This window comes from Rattus rattus, chromosome 2 (assembly GCF_011064425.1).
Source record: "Rattus rattus isolate New Zealand chromosome 2, Rrattus_CSIRO_v1, whole genome shotgun sequence".
In the NCBI taxonomy this organism is placed as follows: Eukaryota; Metazoa; Chordata; class Mammalia; order Rodentia; family Muridae; genus Rattus; species Rattus rattus.
The window spans coordinates 171,391,995-171,406,155 of NC_046155.1; the positions used below are offsets into that span (position 1 = coordinate 171,391,995).

The 14,161-nt window shown below is 52.5% G+C and overlaps 1 protein-coding gene across 1 annotated transcript; it reads right to left on the bottom strand.

The window, feature by feature from the left end:
- Positions 1 to 3,263: 3,263 nt before the first annotated feature.
- On the bottom strand, positions 3,264 to 14,161 carry Gpr4 (G protein-coupled receptor 4). Its single transcript, XM_032894309.1, has 2 exons — positions 14,081 to 14,161; positions 3,264 to 5,219 (listed from the first exon to the last, which is right to left on the bottom strand). The coding sequence occupies exon 2, from the start codon at positions 4,458 to 4,460 to the stop codon at positions 3,363 to 3,365; it is 1,098 nt and encodes a 365-aa protein (XP_032750200.1). The 5' UTR covers positions 4,461 to 5,219; positions 14,081 to 14,161; the 3' UTR covers positions 3,264 to 3,362.

Here is a 14,161-nt window from a genome sequence, read left to right on the forward strand (position 1 = left end):
GGGCAGAAGAGGACACTGGAGCCCCTGGAGCTGGAGTCACAGGTGTTTGTGAGCCACCTGGCATGGTGCTGGGAACAACTCAGGTCCTCTGGGAGAGCAGTACATGCTTTTAGCCACTGAGCCACGTCTCCAGAGCCCCTGCTTCCCATTCTACAGACTTCCGAACTGAGGCCCAAGCTTCCAAAGTACTCAGTGGAGATGACACTTCCTGAGTCCAGGCTCACCTTGTAACCCTGGTGGCCAAAGGACCTACGAGGGAGTCTAGGATCCCTGGAAGGCTTTAGGAGACCCTAAACATGTACATAAATCTTCTGGTTGTGTCCTTGGTTCTCAGAGCAGCTTCCTGCTCACAGAAGGTGTTCAATGCATTTTGTTTCGTCTTGCTTTGTTGCAAAGACAGACTTGCTATACAATCCCGTCTAGCCTCAAATTTACAATCTTCTTGCACTGGCCTTGAGGGTTCTGGGATATAGGCCTGCAGTACCACACAGAAACACCTCCGTCTCCTTCCCAAAGCAGTGCTTTCTGAAGCCCCTCCACTCCTCTCCCTGATCCCCAAACCTGCTTCTTCACTAAGTGCTTTTGTATCCCCATTCCTCTCTTCAAGCCTCTTCAGTTCTCTAAGAAAGATTCCATAGGACTTTTCAGATGTGTGTGTGTGTGTGTGTGTGTGTGTGTGTGTGTGTGTGTGTGTGACAGAGAGAGGGGGGATTTTTCTGCCTCAGTGGACTGGAATGTGTGTGTGTGTGTAGAATCTTCCCTTTTCAGTGGCCTGCGATACGTATGAGAGAGACAGATAGACAGACAGAGAGAGACAGAGAGAGAGAGGAGTGTGTATGTGTGTGAGAGAAAGATAGGGAGGTCCCATCTCAGAGGCCCATTTCTACAACATAGAGACATCTGCAATTTCTTGACTCCCAGGGGTGGGGCAGGCCAGTGAGAGCTGGGAACTTCCTTTCCCCTCCTATTTGGTGAAGGAACCGCCACAGCATCTGGATGACCCATTAAGCCATAAAGAAGGGAAACCATTAGCTAAGTCAGGCAACCCTGTCCACCCTGGGCGTGGGAATAGACACAGATATGGGAGGAACAGGGAGCCCAGGGTGGCCCCAGCACTGACTGACTCACCGTAAGACCTTTCACCCTTTGCCCTGTAGCCTCTTGAGTGACCATCCTGGACCAGGTCCTGGGCTGGTTCCCAGAAGCCCTTTTCCCCAGGCCCCTTGGGCACCCTTTTCCCAGAATGACCAGGGGCTCAAGTTACATGATCCCTCAGGCCTTGTGTTTCTTCCACTGAGTCTTCCTTCAAAATAAGTCCTAATAACTGGTCCCACTGGCATGGGGGAGTACTTTAATCCCAGTACTCAAGAGGCAGAGGAAAAGGAGGTGTCTGAGTTCTAGGCCAGCCAAGTCTACAGAGCAAGTTCCAGGCCAGCCATGAACAGCCAGTGAGACTGTGTAAAAAAGTCAACGTGGTCCTGATGGTACAGACCCATCATCCAGGCTATTCAAGAAACTGAGGCAGGGGCTGGAGAGATGGCTCAGCGGTTAAGAGCACCCGACTGCTCTTCCAGAGGTCATAAGTTCAATTCCCGGCAACCACATGGTGGCTCACAACCATCTGTAAAGAGATCTGATGCCCTCTTCTGGTGTGTCTGAAGACAGCTACAGTGTACTTATATATATAAATAAATAAATCTTTAAGAAACTGAGGCAAGGAGATCGCAAGTTAAAGGCCTGTATGAACTACAAGAGCTCCGAGCCAGCCTTGGCAATCCCCCAACACTAAAAGGGAGTGGAGGACGGGTATGTGGACAGGCCCCAGAATCAGCTTTCAGTACAAAAACAAATGAGGGGCAGTGGATGGACCAGCAAGATGGCTGAGCAGATCAGGGTCCCCAAGCCTGGGAACCTGAATGACTCCCTGGGTCCCTCATGGTGGAGGGAGAGAACTGATTCCTTAAATTGTCCTCTGACTACCACAGCAGTAATGCGGCAGAACCCCCATCCCACAGTAAGTAAACAAATATAATTTCGAAAAGTTGTCCCTGGGCTGTGATGGTAAATGCCTTTAATCCCAGGACTAAGGAGGGAGGCAGAGGCTGATGGATCTCTACATTCGAGGCCAACCTGGTCTTTTCAGTGAGTTTCAGGGCAGCCTGGACTACACAGAGAAACCATGTCTCAGAAAAACAAAACACTAAATTTAAAAGGGGTGGGGGAGTGGTCTTGCTATGTTTACTTTTTTATTGTTAGCCCTACCTCCCAGAGGCCAGCGTAATCTCTGGGGCAAGACGTGGATGGACGGTGCATGGGTAGTTGATTTTCTTGTCCTGGGCCTCCAACCCCTTTCTTTCTTTTTTTTTTTTTTTTTTTTTTTTCCCAGAGCTGGGGGAACCCAGGGCCTTGTCTTCTGGGGCAAGACACTGGATGGACCACTGAGTTGCTTTTCCCCAACCCCTGGGCCTCCTTTCTAAACCACCCCTGCTTACTCCTCCTCCAGGAAGTCTGCCCAGATTGACTCTAATCTGCTTTCAACAGTCCCTGTCCTTCAGCATCTCAGACTGAGACAATGCTGTTTGTGTAGACTCAGACTAACTCTGCTCCACGTAGCAGTGAACACCTGTAAGTCTAGCACTTGGGAAGCTGAGGAAGGAAGACCATACCTCAGAGTCGGACTGTGATAAATAACCACTCTTTTTCCAAAAGACAAACCAGAAAGAATTGCCAGCATGCTAGGTATCACCAGAATGGATTCCAGTCAGGGGCTCTACCACTGAGCCACGCCCCCAGCCCCTCACTGGGGGATTCTAGGCAGGGGCTCTACCACTGAGCCACGCCCCCAACCCCTCACTGGGGGATTCTAGGCAGGGCCTCTACCACTGAGCCATGCCCCAGCCCCTCCCTGGGGATTTTAGATAAACACTGCTAGGCTACTTCCCCAGGCTTTGCTGTGTTTAACACTTTGAGACAGGGTCTCACTTTGTAGTCCAAGTGGGTCTTGAACTTCCAAATTCTTCCTCAGCTTCCCAAGTAGCTGGAGTCACAAACTTGTAGCATCTGATCAGACTCTTCTGTCTTTACCTATTAGAAACCAAACGGTTGACTTAATTATCCCCTCATCCCAAACTCTCCTTGACTCGCCATCTGGGAGTCCATGATGACAAACTCCCAGCTGTGTCACTCCCCTTCAGGCCCTGCTGGAATAAAGTGAATCATTGGGCATCATAGTGGAAGAAGATGGCTGAGAGAGACACACCAACCTCATTTTTCTCTTCTATTCGTATGAATATCCACATGGCCATATTTACATACATTTGCATACAATGGGGAGGGTGCAGGATGACAGTTGGGCATGGGGCTCACTGTGCCGGGGGCAGCAGCACCTTCAGTGGCACCTGGTCCCCCTGGGCAGTGGGAGGCACTGCCCAGACAGCCCCAGACGTCTTGCCGGTGGTGCTCCTCTTGGAGGTCAATGGTGTCTCCAGGGTGAGGGAAGCATTGGCCATCTCCTGGGGCTTGTTGCTGGCCAGGAAGCGGAGGAGGTTGTGCAGGGCTTTGGCCACGTCACTACGGGCACCCTCGTTGACCAGGCAGTAGAGGATGGGGTCAGCCACGCAATTGAGGCTGGTGAAGGCTAGGGAGCTGTGGTAGGCAGAGAAGACTCGCTCCTCGAAGCCACAGTCCCAGGGCCGGCCCAGATAGACGGCGCTGCGAGACAGCAAGAGAGCATGGTAGGGTGCAAAGCACACCAGCACGATGGCAATGAGGCTCAGGGCCAGGCGTTTGATCTTGACTTTCTCCTGGCGCTCGGTGGACACACTGCTCTGCACGGCCCGCAGGATGCCGCGGTAGCACAGCAACATGAGTGCCCAGGGGAAGAGGAAGCCCACAAAGACGCGGTACAGGTTCATCCAGGCCACCCAGCGCTCCATGGGGAACTTCTCGAAGCAGAAGGTGTGGTTGTAGCGATCACGAAAGAGCTCGTCATGAAAGAGCGGTGCTGAGTTGGCGCCTAGCTCGGTGGCCCAGACCACGGAGCTCACAGCTACTGCTGTCTTGACCCGGCGCAGGCGCGCAAAGCGCAGTGGATGGGCCACAGCCAGGTAGCGGTCCACGGAGATGCAGCACAGGAAGGCGATGCTGATGTAGATGTTGCTGTAGAAGATGAAGCCAAAGAGCTTGCAGGAGCCGGGGCCGTGGATCCAGTTGTCATGGTGGAGGAAGTAGTCGACCCACAGCGGCAGCGTACAGATGTACAGCAGGTCTGCGATGCTCAAGTTCATCAGGTAGACGCCCAGCTCATTGCGCTGGCGCACCTGGCGGTAGGCTGCCCACAGGGCCAGGCAGTTGGTGGGCAGCCCCACCCCGATGACGAAGATGTAGAGGGATGGTGGGAAGAGGTGGTCCACTCGAGAGTCCACATGGCAGCCCTCCCACGTGCCCGTGCTGTTGTCCATCCTGGGCGATGGGACTTCCCAGGCGCTTCCCCTGGCCCACTGGGGCTACAGGGCCACGGGGGGCGGGAGGCCATCAGGCCCCCTGAGCCCCCTCTTTGGAGGCTCAGGGAAGCATCACAGGAGACAGTTCACAAGGAGTGAGATCCGAGTTGCTTTGTGGTAGGCTAAGCAAAAGGAGAACTTGAGAGGAAGAGCGTCAAGGAGTGATGGAGATAGGATAAGAGGTGGGACTAATGTCAGTGGGGGTGTCTGCACACACAACCAGAGCGCAAAGATGGGGGCACCAGAAAAATAGGTGAAGGCAGTGTTTACGGGGGAGATGAAGATACCAGAGGTGTCATGCTTATTGTCAATAGGGACATGATGAAGTACCAGTGGGGTTGAATGTTCTAGAACACTAAGGGAAGACACAGGGGAGCTTTGAGAGAAGTTACAGAGTTGGCAAGATGCAACTTAGAATGCTGGCATCTGCTAGGACCGCAGCAGGAAACAGAGAACTATGTAAAGTCACCAATGGGGGAAGAAAAGTGAGGTCTCCTCTGGGGATGGGCAAAGAGGAAGGGCTTGTAAGGGCTGGTGACTGTAGGAAGGGATGCTAGGAAACAGGAAGGTGAGTAAGTGGCGGAGCACAGGAGGATTGTGGGTAGGAGGGGGACTCCAAAGGGGGTTCCAGGAGACTCAGTCGATCCTGGTGGAGACTGAGGAGTGGAGATGAGGTTGTCCCACTCACGACTGTACTGATAGCTGAGGTCACTAGGCCTGAGGGGAGAGAAAACATTAGAGAAACTGGCATGGATGTCCATACTGGCCTCCCCAGGACCTTCCCGTTATTCCTGTGGAAGACAGAAGGAACACTCCAACAAAGCCTGAGTATCACCCTGAGGCAGAGGTGTCTAAGAGCATAGGATTTAGGGTGCTGGGCAATAGAGGGACTTTCCAAATACAAATTAAAGACCCAAAATGTCGGCACGTGTCTTTGAACCAGAAGGTGGAGGCTGGACAGTTAGGAGTTCAAAGTCATCCTCCACTACATACTGGGATTGAAGCTATGAAAACGTGTTTCTAAGTAAGCAGTGGATGGTAGGAGTGTGGAGATGGCTCAATGGGGAAAGGAGCTTTACAACCAGAGTTTGATTCCAGGAACTCACACGGTGGAAGAAAGGAACCAATTCTATAGGTTGTCCTCTGACTGGTTTTTTATGTTTTTTTTTTGTTTTTTTTGGGTGTGATTTTTTGGTTTTTTTTTTTTTTTTTTGGAGCTGGGGACCACCCAGGGCCTTGCGCTTCCTAGGTAAGCGCTCTACCACTGAGCTAAATCCCCAGCCCTGCATATGCTCTTTTACAGAGAGCAGATAAAGCTTTGACAAGGAGCACCACTCAGATCTGTCCAAGGTCCTGATGCCCAAGGTGGGAAGTCTCTGCCCTCAGCCCCCTTTCCCAGACAGCCCTTCGTTTCCCAGAGCCCCACTGTCTTAAAAGGGCCTCGGGGTTGACAGTGGGGCAGAGCAGGAGTTGTTAGACTCTGAAAAGGTCATGGTTAGGGACACGGGTTGCAGCCAGCAGGGGGCGCAGCCCTCACAGGCGTCCCTCTCCTTTCCCGCTGTCCAGTGAGGACCCGGAACCTTTATTCTTCGAAGATCTACATGTTTATAGTAGACAACAGTCATGCACCAAACCCCTCACCTGATGATCCGGCGGTCTGTACCTGTTTAGTTTACTCGGATGTAAACCAATCTCTCTCTCTCCCTCTCTCTCTCTCTCTCCCTCCCTCCCTCTCCCTCTCTCTCCTCTTCTCCCTCTCCTTCTCTTCTCCCTCCCCCTCCCCCTCCCTCTTTCCCTCTCCCTCTCCCTCTTTCCCTCTCCCTCTCCCTCTTCTTCTCTGTCTCATGTAGTTCAAGCTGGCCTTGAACCTAGCCCTCGATGCTCCAGCCTTGTGTTGGGATCACAGGAGTGCTCTACTATGCCCAGTTCACACAGAGCTTTTTATCCTGGGCCTCATGCACTCGAGAGAAGGTGCTGTACCAACTGAGCCACGTCCCCTGCACATCTGTTGGTTGGCTTGATGGATTTCTGTGGCTGGGTCTTACCATGTAGCCCAGGCCAGTCTGAAACTCGTGAGCATCCTTGCTTCCTGAGTGGTGAGACTATAGGCAGGCACCACCACGCCCAGCTTCGAAGCATTTTAAACTCAGGAGGCAGAGGCAGGCTGATACCTGAGATTGAGGCTAGCCTGTTCACAGGGTGAGTTTCAGTATAGCTAGGGCTACAAAGAGGCTTATTTTGAAGAAAAAGAAAGAGGGAAGAGATAAATAAATAAATGAAAGAGGAGGGAGGGAGGAAGGAAGGAAGGAAGGAAGGAAGGAAACCAACAAGATCGTCCTTGGAAATCCAGTCCAAGACAATGGATGGAGAAAGTGCCACGTGGTCTGGAGGAAAGACACAAAGGCTGGGAAGCCACCTCTGAAAAATCCCCAGAACTCACTTAAAAACCAGTTTGAGGGCCAGTGAGACGGCTTCTCTGAAAAGTTGCTTACTGCCAAGCATGACGCCCTGATTTTATCCCCAATACCCACATGGCGAAAGGAGAGAACTCACTCCCAGAAGTTGTCCTCTACACATATACCAGGGCAATAAATAAACAAACAAACAAATGTAATTTAAGAGAGAGAAAGGAGAGAGAGGGAGACAGACAGACAGGTTAAGTCTACTAAACAAATGAGGAAATTATAGTCCAGAGAGGGGAAGGGATGAGCCTGGAGTCACACAGCAAGCCTCAGAAACCCAAGTCCTCTGGTTCTTTTCTTCATGAACTTCCAAAGGCTTCCAAGAGTCTGGAGGCGTGGCTCAGTGGTAGAGCCCCTGCCTAGAATCCCCCAGTGAGGGGGTGGGGGTGTGGCTCAGTGGTAGAGCCCCTGCCTAGAATCCCCCAGTGAGGGGCTGGGGGCGTGGCTCAGTGGTAGAGCCCCTGCCTAGAATCCCTCAGTGAGGGACTGGGGGCGTGGCTCAGTGGGAGAGCCCCTGCCTAGAATCCCCCACTGGAGACTGGAAGTTCAGTGGTAGAGCACCTGATTCATATGTGCAAGGCCCTAGATTCTCTCTGAATTATTGCAAGAAAATGAATAGAGTTGCTGGAAAATGGAAGTCCCTGGTACCCGGATTCTTCCTAGCTAGCCTGTGCTGCCTTGCCCACTCCTCCCTCCAGCAATCTCCAATCCAATGAGCTTCCTCCAGTACTGATACCTCCACACTGTCTCCCTGACTAGCCTATGGCGTCTTCAGCTCCTCTTTTACATCCTTCACTCCTTCCCAAGTCTTCGTGACAGTCCCCACCACTCCTACAATCATCTCCTCACAGCACTGTTGGCTTCTGTCTGTCTGGAACTTCTTGGACAACAGGGACTTTGAGTGTCGTGTGAACTGTTCTGTTACCCGTGTGAAGGACAGTGTGAAGGACAGTCCTTGCACACAGTAGGGGCCCAGCAAGTGCCTGGGACTTCTATAAATCATTCCAGAAGCCTAGAGGCTAGGAGAGGGCAGAACACTCTGGCCGGTGCTTCTCCCACCATGGCTCTCCCTCTCCTCCTCCCAGACTCTACCCCAGGCATCAACAAGCCCCGGGGAGCCTGGGGGAAGAGGCTGCAAGCTGGGAGGAGATTAAAGGGCAGGACCCATCTGCTTCCTGATTGACTTGGAAAGGTCAGGCCATGTCCTGATCCCTAAGGCCAGCACCCTGTGGGGAGTCCTTAGATACCTACCTCTCCACCCCAGAGCTGGAAACTTCTGGATCTCTTGGAAATGGAGTGGGAGGGACTTGTTCCTGGATAGACCAATGGGAGCCAGCCCAACCTACCATCAATCAAAATCTCCCACCCAGACTAAGTGTGTGTCCCCGTTCCCCCCCCCTGTCTGTCTCCTCTTTGCCTGCCCTCTCTCTGTTCTTGTGCTCTCTCCTCCCTCCCCCTCCCCATTCCCTCCCTCCCTCCCCATTCCCCCCTCCCCCTGACTCTCCCCCTCCTCCCTCCCCTCCCCCACTGCCCTCCCTCCTCCCTCTCCCCCACTTCTCCCTTCCTCCCTTCCTCTCCTCCCCTCCTCCCCCCCCTCCTCCCCTCCCTTCCCCCCTCCCCCCTTCCCTCCTTCCTTCCCCCCCCCCCTCCCTCCCTCCCCCCTCCCTCCCTCCATCTCTCTTTTCCTATTACTACAGCAAGGGTAATGTTTTTCCCACAGAATCCTTAACTTCTACAAAAGAGGGGTACGGTCTCTATCCTAATCACATCACACATGGAAAATATGTGGCAAAATGAAGCGTCTTCAGTAGAATATTCAGTACGCGGTCCTGGGGACGTGGCTGACTGATGGAATGCTTACCTAGAGTCTAACAGTGGGTGCTGGGGTGTGGCTCAGCAGAAGAACGCTCCTCTAGCAGGCATGAGGTCCCGAGCTCAATCCCCATCACCACAAAGAAGAAACCAAGGCTAAAAAGAGGCCTCAGCACATAGCTCAGTTCATGAGGTATTCGCCCTGGTTTGTATCCCCAGCACTTCCTAAGTCAGTCGCGTTGGCCCAAGCTTGTAAGCCCAACAGGTCAGGCTGGGATAAGTGAGACCCTGCCTCCAAATTTAAAGAGAAAGGAAGAAGGGAAGGATGTAACGGGCTGAGGCTATGACTCAGCGTGTAAACTGACTGCCGTGGACAAGCGTCTGCCTTCAGATCCTCAGCACCCACATAAGAGCCCTCGAAGGACAGCTGGGTGTCCCCTGAAATCCCCTTCCATGGCCCCAGGTCCCCGCTGAGACTAGACCGGGTACACAGGCAGCAAAGACATTCCTGGCAGCCAACGGAAATGAACCTCTCATTGCCAATTTCCTCCCAGGGAACAAAGTCTGGCACCCACCCTGTCCTCAGCCTACCTGAGTCATGAGGATGCCAGCTAGGCGCAGGGCAGAGAGGCACAGACAGACAGACAGACAGACCGACAGACTATCACCCGCACGACACCCTCACCCCAGCCTCAGCCATCATAGAACCTCTGAGTCTTTTTTTTTTCTTTTTTCTTTTTTCTTTTTTTCCGGAGCTGGGGACCGAACCCAGGGCCTTGCGCTTTCTAGGCAAGCGCTCTACCGCTGAGCTAAATCCCCAACTCCCAGAACCTCTGAGTCTTAAAAGTCCATGATACAGGCTTTCAGAGTGTGGCAACAGGGGTCCATTTCTTCCCAGTATGTATGGGGAAACTGAGGTCCAGAGAGGAAAGACTGTTATTCACCATCTGAACTGAACAGTATCTCCTCCTCTGACTGCTTCTTTCCTCTCATTGCTGTACCAGTGTCTTTCTAGCGGCTTCAAACCTCTTTGAGAGTCTGTTAAAAATCAGAAATTGTTATTTCTTTATTTTTCAAGACAAGAGTTTTTCTGGGTAGCCCTGGCTGACGTGGAACTCACTCTGTAGACCAGGCTGGCCTCGAACTCTTGAGATCTACCTGCCTCTGCCTCCTGAGTGCTGGGATTAAAGGTGTCACCACACCTTGTTAATAGGTTCTTTCTAAGAACATAGAGAGAGGTGGCTCAGAGGTTAAGAGCACTGACTGCTCTTCCAGAGGTCCTGAGTTCAAATCCCAGCAACCACATGGTGACTCACAACCATCCAATGTGTTCTTCTGGTGTGTCTGAATACAGTTACCAGTGTACTCATATAAATAAATCTTAAAAAAAAAAAAAAAAAAAAGCACAAAAGTGGCCCTGGGAAGATGTTAATGGGTATGACCATCCTTTACGAAAGCAGGATGGCCTAAGTGGCCTAAGCAGTCACTAAAAGCAGAAATTGCCCTGTGTGCCGGTGACCCAGCACTAATTGGTATCATTAGTAGGCGGGTTGGTTGAAACAGTGAGCTGCTGGTTCAGATCTCACAAACTGAGAGGGGCGTTGGAGAAGACATCAGCGTTCTTTGGCCTCCAAATGAACACATCTCACACAGTCACACACACACTCACACTCTCTCACACACAGTCACACACACACTCACACTCTCACTCACAGACTCACACACTCTCACACACAGTCACACACACACTCTCACACACAGTCACACACTCACTCTCACATACACTCACACTCTCTCACACACAGTCACACACACACTCACACTCTCTCACACACACACACACACACACACACACACTCTACCCCATCATGGCTGGAGTGTCCCTCTAGCATAGCCTTAGGTGGAGTCAATGTTATCTTAACCCTTAGTGAGCCGAAATCTTACACCCCACCCCCGACTCAGGTTCCTGCGGGAAAAGATAAGTTCAAGTGTGACACAACTTTTGGTGGGGATACAGAAAAGGATAGCCTGTACCCCAAGCCCCAGTCAGCCTCAGCTACTAAAGCCAGGGAAGAACACCTAGTCCCTGAAGGCTCCCCAAACCCCCAATGCAGCAAAACTCAAAGACATGGAGGTTGAAAAGCCAAGAGAAAGCAGTGACAGGGGCCCACACCCCCATCCTCATCAACCCTTAGCCCGCTCACCACCCTCATTTCTGAAGCCACGAGGCTCCCCCTGCTTCTCCCCACCATGGGCTCCCAGTCTCCCCCATTCTGGAGGCCCCAGGGGACCGGCCAGCTCCCGTCTGCTCATTAGGGCTGAAATGTGATCAGTGTTTCTCGCTGCCCACCTGGTGCCTTGGCAGCAAGAGGAAATGGCAAAGCGGGGGCGTGCAGTCAGGCCACCTGGCTGGGCCTCAGTTTCCCTATTTTTATTAAGGATCATCTCTGTCCCACCTCCACCACCAACCCTGGCCTCTACACCCACACCACCCAGCAGGACGGTGGAATTGTTAGAGCTACCCTGCTGACATTCTAGAATCCGGCGGCCGTTCTCAAGTCCCGAGGTTCTATGGCCGGCCCCGCTTGTGGTCGAATGTTCTAACATTCTAGAGCCTTGATTCTCTGCTTTTCTGTTATTATTATCCTTGCCTTTGCCAGCGTGCACCCTCGTCAGCTTGCAATATTCCAGGCGTCTCCCGGCCCAAGATTCTGAAGTTCTATTGTTAGAACCCTCTATGATTTCAAAAAAAAAAAGGAAAAAAAAATAAAATAAAATAAAACACACGCTATGACTTTCATAATCTATTATTAAACCTTGGGTGATTTTTATCTTTTCCCAGCAAATGAATACACGTTTCCCTTTTCACTCTTTGCAGAAATGAGAACGCTTTGTAAATAGGTGAACCCTACTTCCTCTTTTCCCCATATTCCTGCTCTGACTTAAAACATTCGAAGATACTGAAGGCTCACGGAGTTGGGCGGTCAGGACAGACGGTCACCCGGCCCCCCGAAATTATACTCTCCCCACCTCGGGAAGGGATGGACCCTAGGAACCCGGGCTGCTTCTGACCCCTTGCTCAGCGGTCTGGCCTCGCCCCTCCCTGTTCACACCAGCTGAGTTATTATTTGTCTAGACACAAACCAAATTATAGGCCATGTCCCGGGGGAACAGTGGGCTTTGAGGGGAGGGTCAGGAGACGGGGTGGAGCTAATTCACTTGGCTTGTCTCTCCCGCTCTCTCTGAAACTCCTCCCCCTCAACCCCCCAGCCCATGCTACCTCTGGGACCCCTTTCCTCTCCACCAGCAAGTCCTCAGAAAAATCTTGTCTGCTCTGTTCCGCAAACCCTCCCTTCTGGCCTCCAGCCATTCATACCCAAGTCTGGCGTGGCTCCCTACTCACTTAGCCGGCCTCGTTGCCCGAATTAATCCGACTTAGTGGTAGTGAAAGAATTCAGGTCTCCAGATATGGTCAAGGGAACCCAGGTCTCCGGATATGGGCTGCCGTTGGACAAGAGTCCTAAGCCCTGAGTTTCGTGCTCTGAGGCCTCAGTTTCCCTGCTTGTTCAATGGAAGGGGCATGGCCCGTGTGGTTCCCACAGGAGCTTTGCAGCAGGGATTGAAGGGTCAGAACACCTAAAGGGCCTTTGCTTCCCTGCACTTGTCTCAAAGGCTTTCAGCCGTCCAGGTCCTATCATTCAGAGACTGGAAGGCAGGTTCCATTATTCGGTCTAGGCTGGCCTCAGACTAAGATTCTCCTGCCTCAGCCTGAGTTACAGGTAATGTGTCACTACAAGAGTCTTTTGAGACAGGGTGTCATGTCACCTAGGCTGGCCCGGCAACTCTTAATCCTCCAGTCTCTTATCTTCCTAGTGCTAGGGTAACAGTCAGGTGCCAGCACCAGGCTGCAGGGCTCCTGGGTGGTCAGAGTTTGGGAAGCCTTACTCATTCATCTCAGTACTCATTCCTAGTTGGATCTCAAACGTGACGTTGATCGAGTTCTACCTCAGACAGAGATACTGGGAAGAACTTTCGGTAGATTTTAGCGGGTGCAGCTGGTTGGAAAGTCTAGAAGGAGGAGCACTGAGATGCTCCCCATCTTTTACATTAGTGTCCCCAGTGCACATCCAGCTTGGAACAACACACACACACACACACACACACACACACACACACACACACACACGCACCAAAGCTTTGAGAACTCTAGAGCCTGGTTGGAAATGAAGTCTGGGAGTTCAGTTCCAGGGAAGGGGAGTAAGACAAAATAGGAAGGAGTTAACAGAGACCCAGCCAAATCCTGGAAGGGAGGAAGTGCGGGAGGAAGTCCACCCCCCCAACCCCCTTAGCCAGGAATTCCTGAAACAGGAGGGTGGGGTAGGTGTGACCTCAGAAGCCACGGGGTGACTACCAAGTGGGTACTGGGGTCATGGTGTCACTCAGGGTCCATCCACCCTGGATTGCAACCCCACTGTCCCCTACCCCAACCCTAAGCAGCCCACAACCCGGAGGAAAAGGTTCCAGGGTGTCTCAGGACTTAGGGAGAGTGATGGGGTAGGGTGGGGGCGTTAAAGGCGCCACAACAACGTGGGAGTGGGCGAGGGCCAAAGAGCCAGAGAACCAGAGGAGGAGCAAGTGTGGGGAGGCAAGATGAGATGGATATGAGTTGGGGACATACAAAGAGAAGGAGGGGGTCTCACATAAACTGGGGACTGGAGGCCAGGCATGAGGTAGAAGGGAGGGGCAGGTGGGGGACCCCAAGAAATAAAGGAATAGAGTCCTCTGGGTTTGTTGCTGAAGAATACCAACAGCATTTAGGGGGCTGAGGCAGGAGGGTGGCCAGGTTAAGGTAAACCTGAGCTGTACAGCCAGGGGCTGTCTATAAAACGCCAGAGGGTGGAGAGCCGGGTGGGGTGACAGAGACATGTAATCCCAGTAGACTCTAGGAAACTAAGGATTGCAGTGAATTCGAGACCAAGGTGGTGGGCATGAGAGTGAGTTCAAAGATAGTTCATGATATGTGTGCGTGCGTGAGCGTGTGTGTGTGTGTGTGTGTGTGTGTGTGTGTGTGTGTGTGTGTGAGAGAGAGAGAGAGAGAGAGAGAGAGAGAGAGAGAGAGAGAGAGAGACCCAGATGCAGAGTATCTTAGGAACCCCAGGAACAGGAGGGAGAAGCCGAAAAGATGGGTTCTCCGGAGCCGAGTGGCGGAGAGGGGAAGCTGCGGGGAGACTGAGGCAGCAGAGTGGCCATCCAGAGTCTAGGACCTGAGAAGGGGTAGAATGAGAACAGAGAGACAGCACCCACCTGCTCCGAGGCTGGGCTGGGCGACCGTCGTCTGTGACTTGGTCCCGACTCTGCGCAGCGCGGGGACCCGGCGGGCGCCCC